The sequence below is a fragment of the Salmo salar genome, chromosome 11, assembly GCF_965601325.2.
Source record: "Salmo salar chromosome 11, fSalSal1, whole genome shotgun sequence".
NCBI lineage: Eukaryota > Metazoa > Chordata > Actinopteri > Salmoniformes > Salmonidae > Salmo > Salmo salar.
Window position 1 is genome coordinate 21,364,734 of NC_138301.1, and position 18,967 is coordinate 21,383,700.

An 18,967-nucleotide genomic window follows, 5' to 3' on the forward strand; every position below is an offset into this window, starting at 1 on the left:
GACGGTGCACCTTGTTCTCCATGGTATACATCCTCTGCAAGAGATATGTGGTGCACCCAACAGTGCGAAATGGCTGCCATGATTCAGCTAGATGGGTGTTCAGCATTGTTTATCATTGCTCCCATTAATGAAGTGGAATTGGATCAGAGGGCCCAATTGGCGTAGTGGTCTGACCTGGTCTATCTGGTCCTGCTGTCCGCGGTACACCGTCTCTGGGTCTGACGGAGGTCGCAGGCGGAACTCAGAGTCACAAAAGTTGCCATCCCCGTCCACATTGTGCAGGCTCTCCCACACCACCTTCTCCTCCGTCAGGAAGCCCTGGTCTGTCACCAGGAGGTACAGCTGGCCCTGATCACACAGACAGACACACGTTATATACTCACACGTCTTAACACTGCCAGAAAACACATCTACACACTTTCACACCCTCTTATTCCTGTAGTAGATAACAACCTGGATAACGGATCTCTGTGTGTGTGTCTTTAAATGAGGGGGGCTTTGGTACTGGTAAGCATTTATCCTGGGGTCATGTGTGCTACACACAGCGTGCTTCACTTGGCAAGCATGCTCACACACACACTCTCTCTCACACAGACAGGCCTGCTCCACTTCCCCTGCTACAGATAACAGGAAGAGCCTGTCCCAGCTGCAGTGATAAGGGGAGGGAGCACAAGGCGGGTGAAACCATTGTAGATAGCATTCAGACTCTCTGTGCTGAATAGGTCCCCATCACATGTCTACCATGCTCCAAGAGGCATTTGTATTTATGCCCTCGCACCAGCCTCAGAACCCTGTGTACTGAACATTACATCACCTGGGACTGGGGTGTGGGGAGCGCTTTTGGGAGGGGAGGACAGGGAGAAGGGTGGGGTGAGGGGAGATCTATTGGGAGGGGGAGGACAGGGAGAAGGGTGGGGTGTGGGGAGATCTATTGGGAGGGGGAGGACAGGGAGAAGGGTGGGGTGTGGGGAGATCTATTGGGAGGGGGAGGACAGGGAGAAGGGTGGGGTATGGGGAGATCTATTGGGAGGGGGAGGACAGGGAGAAGGGTGGGGTATGGGGAGATCTATTGGGAGGGGGAGGACAGGGAGAAGGGTGGGGTGAGGGGAGATCTATTGGGAGGGGGAGGACAGGGAGAAGGGTGGGGTGTGGGGAGATCTATTGGGAGGGGGAGGACAGGGAGAAGGGTGGGGTGTGGGGAGATCTATTGGGAGGGGGAGGACAGGGAGAAGGGTGGGGTGTGGGAAGATCTATTGGGAGGGGGAGGACAGGGAGAAGGGTGGGGTATGGGGAGATCTATTGGGAGGGGGAGGACAGGGAGAAGGGTGGGGTATGGGGAGATCTATTGGGAGGGGGAGGACAGGGAGAAGGGTGGGGTATGGGGAGATCTATTGGGAGGGGGAGGACAGGGAGAAGGGTGGGGTGAGGGGAGATCTATTGGGAGGGGGAGGACAGGGAGAAGGGTGGGGTATGGGGAGATCTATTGGGAGGGGGAGGACAGGGAGAAGGGTGGGGTATGGGGAGATCTATTGGGAGGGGGAGGACAGGGAGAAGGGTGGGGTATGGGGAGATCTATTGGGAGGGGGAGGACAGGGAGAAGGGGAACGCACTAACAGTGCTCAGCTGTTAACAGATGGTTGAAAAGACTTGGATGAAAGAAAGTCCCCATGTGTCAACATCCCACCATACATACAAAGGGGTGATCTGATCCGGAAGCTAGCAATACATTTGAAATAAAGCTTATTTGGGACTGAGTGATATGAATTCGGTAACATTATGCAATTAATTTATATAACACCCTTTCCCACTACTAAGAGGACAAGGCAGACGACTTGTTTTTGTTCCTAATAGACGGTGGTTTGGGGACACTGTAGCAGAGGAAAGTAAGGAAGACCCATTCACAGTAAACAGTACTGCAAGGCCCCATTTGTCATAACCACAGGGCATAAAGTGGTGGATAAAGTCTCGTCAATGATTTGAGTGGTCATTCACCTTGAACTTGATCATGGTGCTGAAGTGGTTGTTCCTGAAGAACACACAGAGCTCTCCTTCCTGCACGGTGGACGTGAGCTCACACAGGCCGTGGTATGTCAGCTGGGTGGCCGTGCTGTGCAGAAACTGCTCGGCTACAAAGCCTGCAGGCAGAGAGAGAGAGAGGGAGAAAGAGAGAGGCAGAAGGGGAGAGAGAAGGCAAGAAATAGAGAGCGAGTCAGTGAGAGACAGACAATGACCGATCGGCTGACATAGAGACAAAGACTTATGGACTGATAGAGATATAAAGTGATGTACAGAAGCAGTAGCGAGAAAGAAAGCAAGCAACACATCCCTCCAGTCGGTCGGTCCACCCACCTTCCCCAGCCAGCTCGCTGCTGTCCGACTGTTTGCAGGAGATTATCTTCTCCACCAGCTGGTTGTAGCTGCAGTTACCCACTGCCTTCACTGTGTCGCCCATCTGGAGGGAACATAAAAGAGGAGAGAGCATTCATCAACCATTGTTGTGTTCTACTATGCAGTGAAGAACAAGCGACAAGAGCATATTGTCATGTTTTCAAAAGAAAAATACTCAAGAGGAGCTGTACGCTAACCAGTCATTCTGAAGTCATTTCTTTCATAAATAATGTGTGGAGTTGGTTTATTGTCTATTTGACAAATGCCTATAGAGTACCACAGTATGAGTCATAATACCCATAGAACCTAGTGGTCAAACAGGGAAATGGTTCCAATCGTTTTTCCACCATTCATTTTTCCCATAGGGGATTTTAGAAACACTTCAAATAAGGGCTGTGTTTCGTGTAGGCTTACTCTGGCGTGACGCTTTGATAACCGTGTAAATCTCTCTAGGACAAGGTGACTTAACAATATATTTGCCTGTATATCATAGTAATAGCTACATGGGTTTGAAGGTAGACTTATGATGTTGCCGTGAGCAGCACCGTAGTTACTGCATTGAGCGCGATGCAATACTTTGCTCTCACAGTCACACAGAGGATCTGGGCATGTGCACGGGTTTGCTTCACGCTGCTACAACGTGGCAGCTACAGGCCCAAAACAGCAGAGAAGTTCAGTCTCAGGCTTCAACGTTCAGTTATTGCGGATATTGCATTTACGTCAACTCGCTCAGTCTACTTTTAAAGGGGGCTCAGAGAGGGAAGGGTTCTCACCTGCAGGTCCACCAGCCAGCCGTGGTAGAGAGGGATGTCCAGCAGGTCAAAGACAATGCACTCTGGGGTGTACTCAAAGACCCGCACCCCTGTGAACTTCACGTTGACGTCCAGCCCCGTCTGCAGCTTGTGCAGCACCGCCATGGCATCACTCATATTCTGGGGGACAACAAATAGAAAGTCATGTTCCTTTTCAAGGCCTTTAGCCAGGGCTGTTAGTCTTTGTAGAATTCTTGTTGACTACGGCATCGAAATAAGATTTGACATTGGAAGAAATGTTGAGGACAGTGAACCAACTACTGTCACATACTACAGCAGTTACAGCTAGAAAAACAGCAGACTCACCCACAGAAACCTGCTAGTTTGGACTATCAGTTAAGTGTACAAATCAGAAAGTGTTCCGACCAAGGAACTTCCTGTCTAGCGTACTCATCACGCCCTCCTGTCGTTCGCCCCTCAGACACACAAAAGACTAACAAGACCCGTCTGTAGCAACGCGCATGCCCCGCCCACCTGAGGATCTGTATTTTTCAGCCATCTATTTCCTGTGTTTGAGGGACGCAAAATCAATTTGTCACTTAAATCTCACTGGATTGATTGCTTTCACTTTACTTCTGTGACTCCATCATACGTCTCCTTGTGCCTGTCTTTTTTTATTCGTTAACATTACGACTGTGGAAATGATTGTAATGACCTGTCAAACACACCCCGGTAATGGCTGAAATGGGCTGAATGGAATACATAGTCTTTCAGTTGCATCTATAAGAACACTCAAGCTTCTTCAGGGATGTAACACATCATTTCAACAACACGAGAAAGAGAAGAAAGATGGGTGCACATTTTTTGTGGAATTGAAAAAAGTAATAAATTGCTACAGTTGAAATGTTGACAAATTAAATGCACTGAAATGAAAGCAACTTCCAAAAATGAACACTCGGATTATAGTGATATTATGTCTGAACTCGCAAACAATTCAAAGTATGTATAGATAGGTGTAATCTAGAGCCAACCCTGTTGAGGGTATCCTGCTATTGGCACAATTGTTGAATTATGCAACAGAACGTGACAACAACAAGTCATTAATGAGGCAGTCTAGACAGCACAGGTGAGTGCAGGTAGACCTAGAGTCCTAGACAGAGGAGGTGAGTGCAGGTAGGCCTAGAGTCCTAGACAGAGGAGGTGAGTGCAGGTAGGCCTAGAGTCCTAGACAGAGGAGGTGAGTGCAGGTAGACCTAGAGTCCTAGACAGAGGAGGTGAGTGCAGGTAGACCTAGAGTCCTAGACAGAGGAGGTGAGTGCAGGTAGACCTAGAGTCCTAGACAGAGGAGGTGAGTACAGGTAGACCTAGAGTCCTAGACAGAGGAAGTGAGTGCAGGTAGACCTAGAGTCCTAGACAGAGGAGGTGAGTGCAGGTAGGCCTAGAGTCCTAGACAGAGGAGGTGAGTGCAGGTAGGCCTAGAGTCCTAGACAGAGGAGGTGAGTGCAGGTAGACCTAGAGTCCTAGACAGAGGAGGTGAGTGCAGGTAGACCTAGAGTCCTAGACAGAGGAGGTGAGTGCAGGTAGACCTAGAGTCCTAGACAGAGGAGGTGAGTACAGGTAGACCTAGAGTCCTAGACAGAGGAAGTGAGTGCAGGTAGACCTAGAGTCCTAGACAGAGCAGGTGAGTGCAGGTAGACCTAGAGTCCTAGACAGAGGAGGTGAGTGCAGGTAGACCTAGAGTCCTAGACAGAGGAGGTGAGTGCAGGTAGTCCTAGAGTCCTAGACAGAGCAGGTGAGTGCAGGTAGACCTAGAGTCCTAGACAGAGCAGGTGAGTGCAGGTAGACCTAGAGTCCTAGACAGAGGAGGTGAGTGCAGGTAGACCTAGAGTCCTAGACAGAGGAGGTGAGTGCAGGTAGACCTAGAGTCCTAGACAGAGGAGGTGAGTGCAGGTAGACCTAGAGTCCTAGACAGAGGAGGTGAGTGCAGGTAGTCCTAGAGTCCTAGACACAGGAGGTGAGTGCAGGTAGACCTAGAGTCCTAGACAGAGCAGGTGAGTGCAGGTAGTCCTAGAGTCCTAGACAGAGGAAGTGTTTGTTGTTGCAGCCCTGTTCCACCCCTTTATGTTAATATTTTCATATATGCAAATACACCCATTGTATTTCTGCAAAATGTTGCACATACACATTTTCTTTATTTTAACACAAAATATAAAATAAATACCTGATACCATTATAAAATGTTTATATGAGTGCACTCCCCCCCAAAAAACAAACACCTGAATTCCCAACAAAATCCCTGAACGCCATTCATTATTTTTCCATTCCCGTAAAATGTTTAATGTGCTATAATTCAGTCAATCCTGATGGATAAAAAAAAAAAATCTAAAAGTTTGGAGTATCTTCATCCAGTGTCCAACTGTTGCATTTATTAGAATTGTTTTTATAACCTTTTAACAATTGTGATGACGGTCTGTGTCACAGGAAGCCTCTGCAGCTGTCCCCACACCCCACACAGGTGATAGTGGGTGACTTGGTGTGTGTGTTTTCTTCATTTTCTAAGAGGATAACCTGTCAATAAGAGGTAAAATAAATCCCCAAAAGCAGGGAGATTCTCCAGCTTTCGTACTTAGCGGTGTGGCTCGTTGAAAAGCCTTTCGCTGGATGATCTGTGTGTGTGTGGATTAGGACTCCTGTGGACAGTTGTGGGGAGGATTAGTATGGTCCATGTAACAGACCATGCAGCTGCTCCACTCCAAGGGCAGAGGGCTTCAGTCACATGACATCAGATGAACCCCCTGAGAGCTACTGATTAGCGGCTCACTAAGCAGGGGGGCTTCATACACTTCAAGTGCTTTGCTGTTTACACTAATATATATATATATATATATACACACACACAAAATTATGTGGACACAACTTCAAATGAGTAGATTCGGCTATTTCAGCCACACCTATTGCTGACAGGTGTATAAAATCCGAGCACAGCCATGTAATCTCCATAGACAAACATTGGCAGTAGAAAGGCCTTACTAAAGAGCTCAGTGACTTTCAACGTCATAGGATGCCACCTTTCCAACAAGTCAGTTTGTCAAATTTCTGCCCTGGAAACGTTTAGGAGCAACAACGGCTCAGCCGCGAAGTGGTAGGCCAAACAAGCTCACAGAATTGTCTGTCCTCTGTTGCAACACTCACTACCGAGATCCAAACTGCCTCTGGAAGAAACATCAGCACAAGAACTGTTCGCAGGGAGCTTCATGAAATGGGTTTCCATGGCCGAGCAGCCGCACACAAGCCTAAGATCACCATGCGCAATGCCAAGCGTCGGCTGTAGTGGTGTAAAGCTCGCTGCAATTGGATTCTGGAGCAGTGGAAACGCATTCTCTGGAGTGATGAATAATGCTTCACCATCTTCACCAGTCCGACAGTTAAATCTGGGTTTGGCGGATGCCAATGCATAGTGCTAACTGTAAAGTTTGGTGGAGGAGGAATAATGGTCTCAACATTTTTGTTGGGTCATGTAGTCTATCATTGAGACACACATCAAGGATTCTCTCTGCTTTATCCTCCTTGTTTTCCTACTTGTATTCTTGAGGACAGGTGCTAAAGCACAAGTCAAACGTGAATCAGTGCTGTGCATACAAAATGTGCCTACAAGCAAAAACACACACACTGACAAGTGCACACACAACTGTGGGCACTGCGTCTCTGTCTGGTGGGTGGCGAAGCTGGCAGCACAGTAAGAGATCAGGAACGTGCTCGCCCACTGCTCCCTCTCTGCCCAACATGCTGCCTGCTCTGCACACCCACGCCCTCCTGCTGCGTGGCCAAGCCCTGCTCCACTCGGCTCTAGCCGCTCACAGACTACAGATTATGACCAGACTACATTAAGTAATGCCACCCTAATCATAAATTCTGTGCTGAATATGGGATCCACACAGAGCCTGTGGTATTTGCATGTGATGATGTACAATGGATTATTCCGTGGTCACTGGACAATGAAGACCAGTATTCAATGGTTCCACTCCAGCTTTTACGGAAGAGGTAGACTGATTGGATAAACAGGCCGGCCTTCCTGTTACATGTTCCACCAGCAGGCTGGGAGCCAGATCAATATTTCATTCCCACAACCCTGTGGCAGAGCCACACACACAAACACGACCAGACTCATCCGCCAGCTCAAACCAGCTGGTCTCACACACACGCTCTGCTTCCACTGGGGACTGGGGAGTGACTCCAGACCTCCATCCGCTGGCAAATCAGGCTGATAGGACCACGAGGCTGACTGATAGACTGATTGACAGACACAGGCAAGAGCTTTGCTTCAGTTTTCATGTCAAAGGCACACCGAGTGGACAGCTCCACGAGTATTATGGCGATCTGACACAAAACTTTATTAGGTAGTCAGTTTTTAAGTCTGCATTTTAGTCTACAACTGTGCACTCTTAAAATCCACAATCATGTATATATACAGCGACACACTCCCATCCTGATACATTATTTTTAGGAGCATCTATTCCAATAAAATAGAATATTCTATATCATATAACCACAAAAACGCTGTCAAGTAAATAGTGCTACAGTGTGCAATCTCTCAGGAGTGTCCTTTATCATGGGAACATGACCAAGACCAGTCTTTACAGAATAAACCTTCACTAAGCTCTCCAGTCTCTGAGTTACTGTTTAACAACAGCCAAGCAATCTCTATTTTAATCCTCATATCCTCCTCCGACAGATGATGTTTTGAAGCCAGAGTTTATAAATAGAACTCTGTTGTGAACTCGTTCAACCCTCTTCAAAATCATAAAAGGAGCTTGACTATTCAAATATGCAGCAGACAATATCAAACAAAGGCAAGAACAAGATTATATATATATATATATATATATATATATATATATATATATATATATATATATATTTTGGAATCTTTTACAAATGTATTATATTTTGGTTTGGCATGCACATTGGCATGCTAAAGACTCCCTAGTGAAAGACAGCCTCCCCAACACTCCCTCTACCCCAACACTCCCTCTACCCCAACACTCCCTCTACCCCAACACTCCCTCTACCCCAACACTCCCTCTACCCCAACACTCCCTCTACCACCTCTCTATTCATGGTGTGAGGCTCCTTCCGTTCCTGGTCGAGTGCTCTCCTGCCGTGTTGAGGCAGGGCTTACACAGCCAAATCTAACAGGAACCAACAACTGTTTCTGCCCCAGCTAACAGCACAGAGCCTGCCCTAAACTCCACCACACGGCCTATACACACACGGACACACACAGTACACACACACACACACACGCCACAGAGCCTGGTGTTCTGGACCATAGTCCAAGATTAGACCACCATAATTACAACAGCATTTCATTTGAGCGTTGCTAGTTTTTTCAGCTTAAATTCACACAACGTACCAGGAGCTTGGAGAGCTACGACTGTACAGCAGTCAGAACATTCTCCTCAGACAGTAATCCAGACTCTGGTATGTACACACGCACACATTACTTCTCTCCTTCCCGAGCGATGACGTCCGTGAAGAGAATAACATTCACAGATGTGCTGGTTCTTTGCCACAGCAGAGTGGAGAGGAGGAGAGGAAGAGAGGCCATGCCCTTCCCACATTCCAGGCAGGCAGCAGGGATGGGAGCGTGGATGGGAGTGGGAATGAGAAAGCCATCCCTGCCAGGCCATGTGAACCACTCAGAGCCCCAGCATTGGCCTCGATCTGAACTCAGCCATGCATCCCTGAGCACCCTCCCACAGCGATGTGAAGAGACATGATCTGCCCCTCATGACCCATGCTGTGCCGTACGCCTGATAAGACGAGGCTTATGTAACCTATATAGGGGCTAAACGCAGCTCTTGGGCAGTGGGCTGTTTTTTATATAACCTATATAGGGGCTAAACGCTGCTCTTCGGCAGTGGGCTGTTTTTTATATAACCTATATAGGGGCTAAACGCTGCTCTTCGGCAGTGGGCTGTTTTTTATATAACCTATATAGGGGCTAAAAGCTGCTCTTCGGCAGTGGGCTGTTTTTTATATAACCTTTATAGGGGCTAAACGCTGCTCTTCGGCAGTGGGCTGTTTTTTATATAACCTATATAGGGGCTAAACGCTGCTCTTGGGCAGTGGGCTGTTTTTTATATAACCTATATAGGGGCTAAACGCTGCTCTTGGGCAGTGGGCTGTTTTTTATATAACCTATATAGGGGCTAAACGCTGCTCTTGGGCAGTGGGCTGTTTTTTATATAACCTATATAGGGGCTAAACGCTGCTCTTGGGCAGTGGGCTGTTTTTTATATAACCTATATAGGGGCTAAACGCTGCTCTTGGGCAGTGGGCTGTTTTTTATATAACCTATATAGGGGCTAAACGCTGCTCTTGGGCAGTGGGCTGTTTTTTATATAACCTATATAGGGGCTAAATGCAGCTCTGGGGCAGTGGGCTGTTTTTCCATATAACCATAATCATCACGCCGCTTATTTTCATCTTCCATAAATATACATTCATTGGTCTTTCTGGAGATTCATTCCCAATGCAAATGTTGTGCAAATGCACTGACGCAGATGCACATGACTGTATAAATACTCATCTTAGCATTACATCATTGCCCATTAGAATATGATATATTTCTGAATAGAAGAGGACAGGAACTGCAGTCACTAAACGGCAGACAGGGATATTTTAGGCTGGGAAGTGAGAACAAGTGAGCCCCCTTGGCGTGGTGCGAGTTAATAGTGTGATGCTGCTGCTCTGCCATGAGAGATCTAAGCGGGAGAGGGGGGTACTCAACAGCCTAGAGCCTGCCTGCCTGTCTGCCTCTCCCTCCCAGCCTCCTCACTCATCCTTCATGCCTGTCTGATTCTCCAACATGAGCCAGAGACAGACACAAAGAGAGATGGACCGGCAGACATGCGTATGATCAGTGAATAACGGCCCTTATTGATTGTGTTTAGGCAACAACAGTCCTTACCTGTTCATAGTTTAGCCGCTGGGCTTCAGAGATCTCTTTCGGCTTGGCATCGAGGATGTAGTCTCCTGCAGGGGAGCGAGAGCGAGGGAGAGAGGAAGCAACATCAGAGGACCTGGGGATACAGGCTAATTAAAGCAACCATAGATACACTGGGGAGCTGAGACAGAAAATATCATCAGGTTAGAGCCCTGCCCGCTCACCAGTGACATCACAAGGCTTACGGACCGCCTGCTTACGTCAATCCCATGTGAAGAGGTGATATTGTCGACTACATTCTGATTCCATAAGAAGTGTCTAATCCTCAGTGAGAAGCGGGATGTTGAGTGTTAAGCGCTGGCCAGCTGTTTTTCCAGGAAGGGTTCGGCCAGGCATGCAGGGTCAGTCGAGCCCTGGCCAGTGGGGAGCCGCTAGAGAGGTGTTAAGGGCTTAGTGTAGGACCTAGGAAGAGCAGCCACTGGGGCAGGCAAAGAGAGCCTTGTAAAGTCAGTCAACCACCACAGAGACTGAAAGCCCTGCGGTGCTAATCACAGTGCACCTGTCATCAACACATTGACATCGCACCCAACTCCACCCTCCCCTCTCTGAGCAACACACAGCGGCAGTGTCAAGCTGTCGAAAACATACCCACTCGCAAGATATTTGATGTTACAAGACAATGATTCTGTGAGACTTTTATATCTGAAAAACAAACAACAAAAATAGGCCTACTTTTTCCTCATAATCCAACGATTGCTTTCTTACTTGAGAGGCGGGGAGCTACTCTGATTCGATCTCCATTTCCTCTCCTCAGACACAGGCTTCCTCAGCCCTGGCCATGAACGCACCCGGCTGAGGCCAGTCAACTGACTCTGACATTTCTATGCCCAGGGAACCCCCGGCCATACCCCCCCGGCCATACCCCCCCTACCTCTCTCCGCCTGCCCTGTTCCCTGCCAGCTGACTGTAGACTGCCCTCCCTGCCTGGGCCTCTACTGCTGCTGTTTGATGATTCACTGGCATGCTTCACAGAGTACTAAATCCCAACATCGACCAGCAGCCTCTAATACAACATACATCTCCTCCACTTCTGCCCATATGGGCCTCACAGTAGTTATTAATACAGCGTCTGAATCAGCCCACGTTAAATGGGGCTCTTTGTGAGCAGCTGTTTTTCACAAGCTATTCTTTTTTTGTCTGGGCATGAAACAATAACTGTGCGTAATGAAGTGCAGTGGCGAGGCTAGGAGACAGGCCTATCTGCCTGTTCCTGGACATTACACAAGATGAACGGTTTGACCAGGGCCCAAACCATTCATTATGAGCTCTCAGCCACTAGCTGGAGTAAAGACAAAGCCGTCTCCACAAACACAGAGCCGCAATTTATGGGCACTTGTGAAAGAAGAGCAGAGACGACTCAGAGGCATATCTGGGATGATACGCGCACACAGCCTGCATAACGCAGTTAAAGGTCGTTATTGTACAGAAGAGGGATGGCTACAACCATAAGCATTCCTCTGAGGAAATCTAACACGACACAGTCGGAAAAACAGGAGTTGCATGAAATGAAAACGCTGTGCTTCATCACTGCTTGTCACCTGTGATTTGCAGAAGGGTTGAAGTGCTCACTGTGAGTCAGGGTACTCAAAAGATACAGGGAATGTTTTTACACTGAGAACTTGGAATCAACCATGGGTATCTGTAGGAGCAGATGAGCAAGGTGCAGAGAGGCAGACAGAGGGAGCAATCAGGGGATTCCATCTGGGGCACAGTGAGGGAGAGGGCCCTGAGTGGGTGGGAGGGGTAAAGGCCTCTCTGTGGCTTCTTACTGGTATTGAACATAGAGCTATGGGGCTGGAGTGAGTTCTGTGTTCCATCAGACCCACACACTAGGCTACCTCTTATATATCTAAAGATGGGCAACTATGTCTCTCAATGTGCTAATGCTTTGGGTCAGTCTGAATGGTCTCCTCTCTCAGGGTTTCATGTCAGTTGACCAGCAGGGTACAGTTGCCTCCTCTCTTATAAAAAAGTATTTGGGAAAGGTCAAATTAGATTTGCCTGGTCATAACGTAGTCTGATAATGAAATGCACACACTGTAGATGATACTTTTTCTTCCAGCAAAATGAACCAAACTCCAATTGTAACTGAATTGCATGCATTAATCAGTCATGGACACCAAGCACTATGGACTCACAGAGGCAGATTCTGTGGGGAGGAAACATAAGGCTATCCCATTAACAGAGTTCAAAAGCAGACAATTACTAATTCTAAATGACATTTTCCTAGCCAATGCATCCAAAGAAAGTAACATCTAACCGAAAGGTAACAACGTTATTGCATACAATCATTATTATCCCTGGTACAAAACACACTAATGAGAAGTCAAGTCAACTTTTGAGTTAGTCCTAATGAAAAATACTTGAAGAGAAGCAGCAAACTGAGAAATGTAATGAACATTCTCATGACTGACATCAAAAATATATTTCCTGACATTGAAGAATCATCCCTCTGTATCCCAATCACATTTTGTTGTTATATTCTATCTCGGTAGCTAACTAACTAATCTGTCCCCCAATGAAGCACTACAGTGTAAACTGTAATTAAACCATGGTGAGAAATATCCTTAGCCATAAATTAACGACAGTCGGTGTCTTGGCCCATAATGACTAATACAGATTAAATCAAAACCAGTTGAATCTGCTAATCACATGCAGAATGTAGGACAATGTAGCACAAACAGTCAGGAGTCTTTTGGTACAAACTGACCTCTATACCGAACCCCCAAATGATCATATGAAAGTAAACAACTCCCATGGCATGACTAATGTGGATACATTTCAGGACTTCTGGCGTCTCTCAGAACTCAGCAGCTGGTGGCTCCATTTCTCTTATAGTTAGAGTTGTTATTGACGCCTAACAGTCATTATATGATGCATTTAGCTAGAACACACTCAAAACAGGACACTAGTCATAGCACCAGTCAAAGAATTATAGAGCTGGTAAAATTGAAGCCAAACTGACCACTGCCATGAAAAGAGGGCTTGGCTATAGTGACAGTGATTTTTTTTTCTCTATAGCTTAGATGAGAATGTCTTTAGTAACAGGACACCCCTGGTTCTACATCATAACAGCACCCAGCTATGGAGGGAGGCAGTGGGGTCAGCGTGCCACGCATGGAGAAAGAACACAGCTCCTGTTTCCCTGACGTTAGCAGGGCTTGGTCCACAGGGATTCTTCCGTCCTCCTGGTCAATCTATACTGGACCATACCACCTGACCTCACATTGGTATTAGTGATGCGCGGGTGAGCTGTTTGTTCATCCGCACCCGCCCGCAATTGCTAATAACTCATCCGCAACTGCTGATGAAAATCTGAGGCCCTCAACCGACCCACAAACATAGAAACTGCATTGTACGTCTGAGATGGAAAACATTTGACAGGCATTTTTAGATAGCCTACCAAAATGTTGGAAATTATAAGCAGGCCTATGTTATTCAACTTGTCTATAATTAGATACAGGCAGCTTCTCTTCTGTAATTACTTCTTGTCCTAGAAGACTAAATAAACCTTTGCTCACCAGAATAATGTTAGAAATCAATAGTATTAATGTTTCAATCTACACTGAACAAAAATATGTAAGGTGTTGGTCCAGTGTCTCATGAGCTGAAATAAAAGATCCCAGAAATGTTCCATACGCACAAACAGCTTATTTCCCTAAAATTTGTTTACATCCCTGTTAGTGAGAATTTCTCCCTTGCCAAGATAATCCATCCACCAGACAGGTGTGGCATATCAAGAAGCTGAATAAACAGCATGATCAATACGCAGGTGAACCTTGTGCGGGGGACAATAAAAGGCCACTCTAAAATGTGCAGATTTTTCACACAACAATGCCACAGTGTGCAATTGGCATGCTGACTGCAGCGATGTCCACCAGAGCTGTTGCCAGAGAATGTAATGTTAATTTTCTCTACCATAAGCCGCTACCAACATTGTTTTAGAGAATTTGTCAGTACGTCCAACCGGCCTCAAAACCGCAGACCACGTGTAACCACGCCAGCCCAGAACCTCCACATCCGGCTTCTTCACCTGCGGGATCATCTGAGACCAGCTACCCTGACAGCTGATGAAACTGAGGAGTATTTCTGTCTGTAATAAAGCTGTTTTGTGGGGAAAAACTCATTCTGATTGGCTGGGCCTGGCTCCCCTGTGGGCATGCCCTCCCAGGCCCGCCCATGGCTGCGCCCCCTGAAATCCACAGATTAGGGCCTAATGAATTTATTTCAACTGACTGATTTCCTTATATGAACTGTAACTCAGTAAAATCATTGAAATTGTTGCATGTTGAGTTTATATTTTTGTTCAGTATAGTTGAAATTGTTAAAATGTGTTTTCTTTCCTCTCATCTCTGCATCTCTCACACAGCAAATACATTTAGGGACCAAGGAGAAAATGGAATAATAAAAAATTAAAAACATGAACGATTTGACATGCAAAATGTCCAAATGACATCAGTTTCACCGGTTAAGGAAATTAAAAGCTGTTAAAACGACACGTTTTTGATAAGATCTCAGTCCGGCTTGGATGCATATTTTATGTGGTTTAAATAATAAGATAATAATAATAATAATAAAGATAAGGTGATGGCTTATATTTGTCCTATTTTATACTTTTATGATGCTGATAAAGATAGCACCGCCATCTTTATAGATGGTCCCTAACTGCGCATTCATTCTCTCAAGATGCTGAAATAAATAAATCATATTTCTCCACTTCTGTTCAACTTTCAAAATGTATATTTGGTGTATAATTTTACTGCAAGAAATGCTTAGTTCTGCAGGAGTTAATATTAGGCGATGTGAGAGGTTATAGACCTACAGTCAGTCCAGATTTCAGTTAGGCTACTATTTCATTTAACCCATCTGAACAGTACAGTTCCCTTGATGTGCCATTTTGAATTCCCCATCTTGAGACTGTCAAATCATCACACATGACATAGCCAGAACTGCTATCATCCTCTTTTACCACTTCTCTACATTTTTCCCAAACATCAACTCTCCATTTCGCAGCTTTTCTACTATTGCATTAAACTCCGACATTGTCCTTTTTGCCTCAGTGGATCGATTTTAACTTTTTCTGCCCAAGTACCCAAATGCATTTGGCAATTGGCGTGTATTTAGGGCACTACAGTTAGGCTACACACTAACGCCAGATAGAAATAATGAAAGGAAAACCTCAATGTAGTCTATAGATATGAATTGCACAAGAGTTATACATTTATGGATTTTTTTATGCATTGTTTTCTCTTTATTCAACCCGCCGGCACTTCATCCATACAATATTTTATGACCCTAAACCAACCCACCCACCCCATCTGTGGGGACTCCAGGCATATCACTAATGGGTATACAAGTTCATATGCACTCTTCTGAGGGCAGGTCTAGCAGCTAGGTGACAACCACAATGCATATAATGACCCAGGTAGAGTATTGAATTTATTACAGAGTCTTCGAAAATACTGTAAATCCAATTCATTTATTGGGTGCGTTCGTAAATTCAACCTGGCAATCTACTCCGATTTCAAAGCACTCTAGTTTGAAAGTGTCAAGAATAATTGAGGAATTTACGAACGCACTAAACTCGGTTGTTAGGACAGTTGTAAATAAACATTGGCTAAAACTTTTTATTAAATTGTTGACAGTGACACAGATGAAGTCACTAACCCTCCTGATAACATGAAAACACTAACCAGCTCTGCTAGGGCGAGTAAAATGTTCAGAGGGAGGTGCCCTCTTATTTGTGTCTGGAAGAAGCTAGCAAGCTGGTCAACTTTAGTAAGTTAGCTTCGGTGCTTCACTGCGGTTCTGAACTCAGAACGCTTGGATCAACCCTACTTGTCATCCAAAGTGTACAATCTGACAACGCTCTGAATTTACAAACGGCCCAGAAAACACTGACACTCTAGAGTGAATTTACGAACGCACCCATTGTATTCACTGGCTAAAAATTAAGTGGAGGTTTCGTTTATTTAGAAGGAAAACTCAGGTAATATTGGCATATGGGTGATTTCACAGCAGCTATGCAATTACTGTGTGCCATTGCTTAAATCATATGAAATCCATATTATATAGCAATTTATCTTAAAGCTAGGAGTGGCAGCAAATCCACAGTCTACTGAAGGGAGGCGAGGAAATCAGTAAAATAAGACTGAGGGGCCAGGCAGGCAGTGAGGCAGGTCCTGTGATGTGATTATTCATACAATAATGCATTCTCAGGCAGTGGGACATAATTACAGCCCTCCAGTACTCTGTCATTAAGGTCACATTGCACTTCCCAGGCTAGTTTCTACTACAGCTCAATGCTCCACTGCACTGGTGTACTAAATTTACAGCCAGACTAGCATTTTGTGACATGGACCTTCTAGGCAGGTACAAAACCAATGAAAAACACAGTATTGTCCATTGCCTTTGAGCATTGTCAAGGTGGCTTGTATTTTTAATCAGGCTTAAAATACAGGTCACAACCGTCCGTAAACGTAGATAAATACTAGAGACAGGGAATACACTGTACACTTCACCCTCCGGGAGGGCAACTAAAGAACAGGTCACTGATTTAAATGACATTCGGGTCTTTGGTTTCAAAAACAGATTCTCACTCATACTCACCAAGATATTCCATTAACTGTTCAGCAGTTATGATCTCCATCATTGGTGGCATCTTCACCTGTAATGGAACCACATACATTATTTAACAAACCAAGCAACATGACTAAAGTTAGCCAGGCCAATAGAACCTGGCTGACAGGCATCTCCCTCCCCCATGATTATGGTTCACAGTAAATACACCCACACCTGGGAAGTGGAAAGCTGTGTTTAAAGTCACCAGAAGTGCACTGTCAGCAGTTGCACAACTGTCAGCACACACACAGGCGTTTGAAGCAAAGAATTCTGTTTACAGTCACTTTTATGTCACCCATTTTCACAGTAGGTAGTGAGGTTTTAGGGAAGGTTCCAGACACCTGAGACACAGAGCTGCAGTTTAAGTTGTGAAGCCACATACTGAATCAGAATCTCCACTGCCTGCCAACCAACCAACCGTCACTGTCAGTAATTAAACATTATCTTTATGATGTAAATGAAACCAGAAGCTTAAAAAGGACTCAATTGGAAGCTCTCAGAGACTACTTATGAGAGAGGGACTGAGCTGCCAAGGCCGCAGCATGGGGAAAATACATACAACTGGGTCTATGGTATAATTGGTCAATGTGACCTATGTCAACAAACTCCATCCTAAAATGACAATAATTGAGTATTAAGAGAAAATAAAGATGTGTGCATATGTGTGGTATAATTTGAACTTTAACTTAAATTCCGCCCAAATGAAGGAAGGTTATTTATGAATCTTCAACTTTTCATGCTATATTCTTGCAGGTGACAATAGTTTATTTTACAACTGATCATTCCATTTTTATTTTATACTGATAATACACCAGATAGCGTAGTTATGATGACCAGCTTCATAATTACTTCTCTATTAGTAATTTAGTATTGTCAAATAATAGATGTGGAAATGTTCCAAATGGCATCATGCACACCACATGTAAACTTGTCTCAGAGGTCCGGTTATGATGTCAGTCATTTACCTTCCATGCCAGCAATAGGACATTCATAATTGCCAACAATGGGCATGGGCCGTTCTCGTTCTGGGTAATGATAGGTGTGTTTTCCTCCTTCCACTTGATCCACTTGATGTGGTATATGGACTGGCCAGCGCCCCGGTCCTTGGTGCACGGGATCTTAGTTCCATCAGCCCCATACTCGCTCTGTAGTGTTATTGCCAGCCCCTTGTCCTCCACCCCTTCACTGTTGAGATCGAAACTGGGACAGGAGTTAAGGTTCGAGAAGGACTCAAGTGAGTCGACGCTCCTAGATTCTGCCGCGATGCACGGGTCACTCCCACTCGGCAAACCCTCGCATATGGTTTTGTCAATCGCAACTCCACATTTAACGTTTCCCGTATTTGTTTTGTCAGGACATAGGTGTGTCGGTTTTGCCAGCTTCACTAGTTCAACTGACTCACAACCCAACACCTCAGCGTGACCATCTGTAATCCTTGCCCCTATCGAGGAGGGCTCGCCATCCGTTTTGTTGTTTACTAACTTTGAGGTGGCACCCTCGCTATTTCCTGTAGCCAGCTGCGTGCCATATCCCATCCCGTTACTCAAATGATCTCCAGATCCAGAGGACAATGTCTCCGACCAACCACTCGATTGAATGTTCTTCTCTTGCACCGGGATAGACTCGACCATTTCTGCCATATCTAATTTCTCGACACTGGAGATAGCATTACTAGCAGTGCTAGGGGCACTACTGGAGCTAGTAGTACAACTAACCAAAGTACTGAGAGAATGCTCACTAATCTTGCACGTATCGGTCGCTCCCTTCATTCCGCCAACTGTTTTAATATCACCCATTTCTCCTGCAATAGTAGCACATAGAGTACTTCCTCCAACATCTCGATGCAGGTTTGCATTTTTCTCCATTTCGATTTACACACTGTCGACAGCTTTTAGCTAGCTTAATTGCAGCTCCAGCTTCAGCCCCACAGACGCCATGACATATCTGCCAGTGACGTCACTGTAGAACAGCCCACAGAGATCTGGAAGAAATGTCTCTTCAGGCCAAAGAGAGGCAGTAGAGAATAACGGGAGGTTTGAGTGCTGTTTTTCATAATTTGGGTGTGCTGTGTACATTTTGTATCCGTTTGCAACAAATTGCACATGCTTTCTCGTCGTAGTTTCCTGTCATTTTTACGTTAATATTCATTGTCCCCCGCGATTAAATCGTGGAGATTTGGATCTGTCGTTTATATGTT

At 45.6% G+C, this 18,967-nt stretch overlaps 1 protein-coding gene across 2 annotated transcripts in view; it reads right to left on the reverse strand.

Annotated features, from left to right (window-relative positions):
* The window catches only part of mindy2 (MINDY lysine 48 deubiquitinase 2), a 26,147-nt gene extending 7,391 nt beyond the window's left edge, over positions 1 to 18,756 (reverse strand). The window contains exons 1-7 of one of the 2 annotated variants that reach the window (XM_014126904.3): positions 17,736 to 18,756; positions 16,759 to 16,816; positions 10,114 to 10,178; positions 3,162 to 3,320; positions 2,350 to 2,452; positions 1,993 to 2,135; positions 175 to 348 (exon numbers count right to left, since the gene is read on the reverse strand). In XM_014126904.3, the coding sequence (XP_013982379.2) occupies positions 175 to 348; positions 1,993 to 2,135; positions 2,350 to 2,452; positions 3,162 to 3,320; positions 10,114 to 10,178; positions 16,759 to 16,816; positions 17,736 to 18,635 (1,602 nt within the window). In that variant the 5' untranslated portion in view covers positions 18,636 to 18,756. The remainder of the gene's footprint in view (positions 1 to 174; positions 349 to 1,992; positions 2,136 to 2,349; positions 2,453 to 3,161; positions 3,321 to 10,113; positions 10,179 to 16,758; positions 16,817 to 17,735) is intronic. The other variant, XM_014126903.2, reaches the window with a different exon arrangement.
* Positions 18,757 to 18,967: the final 211 nt, after the last annotated feature.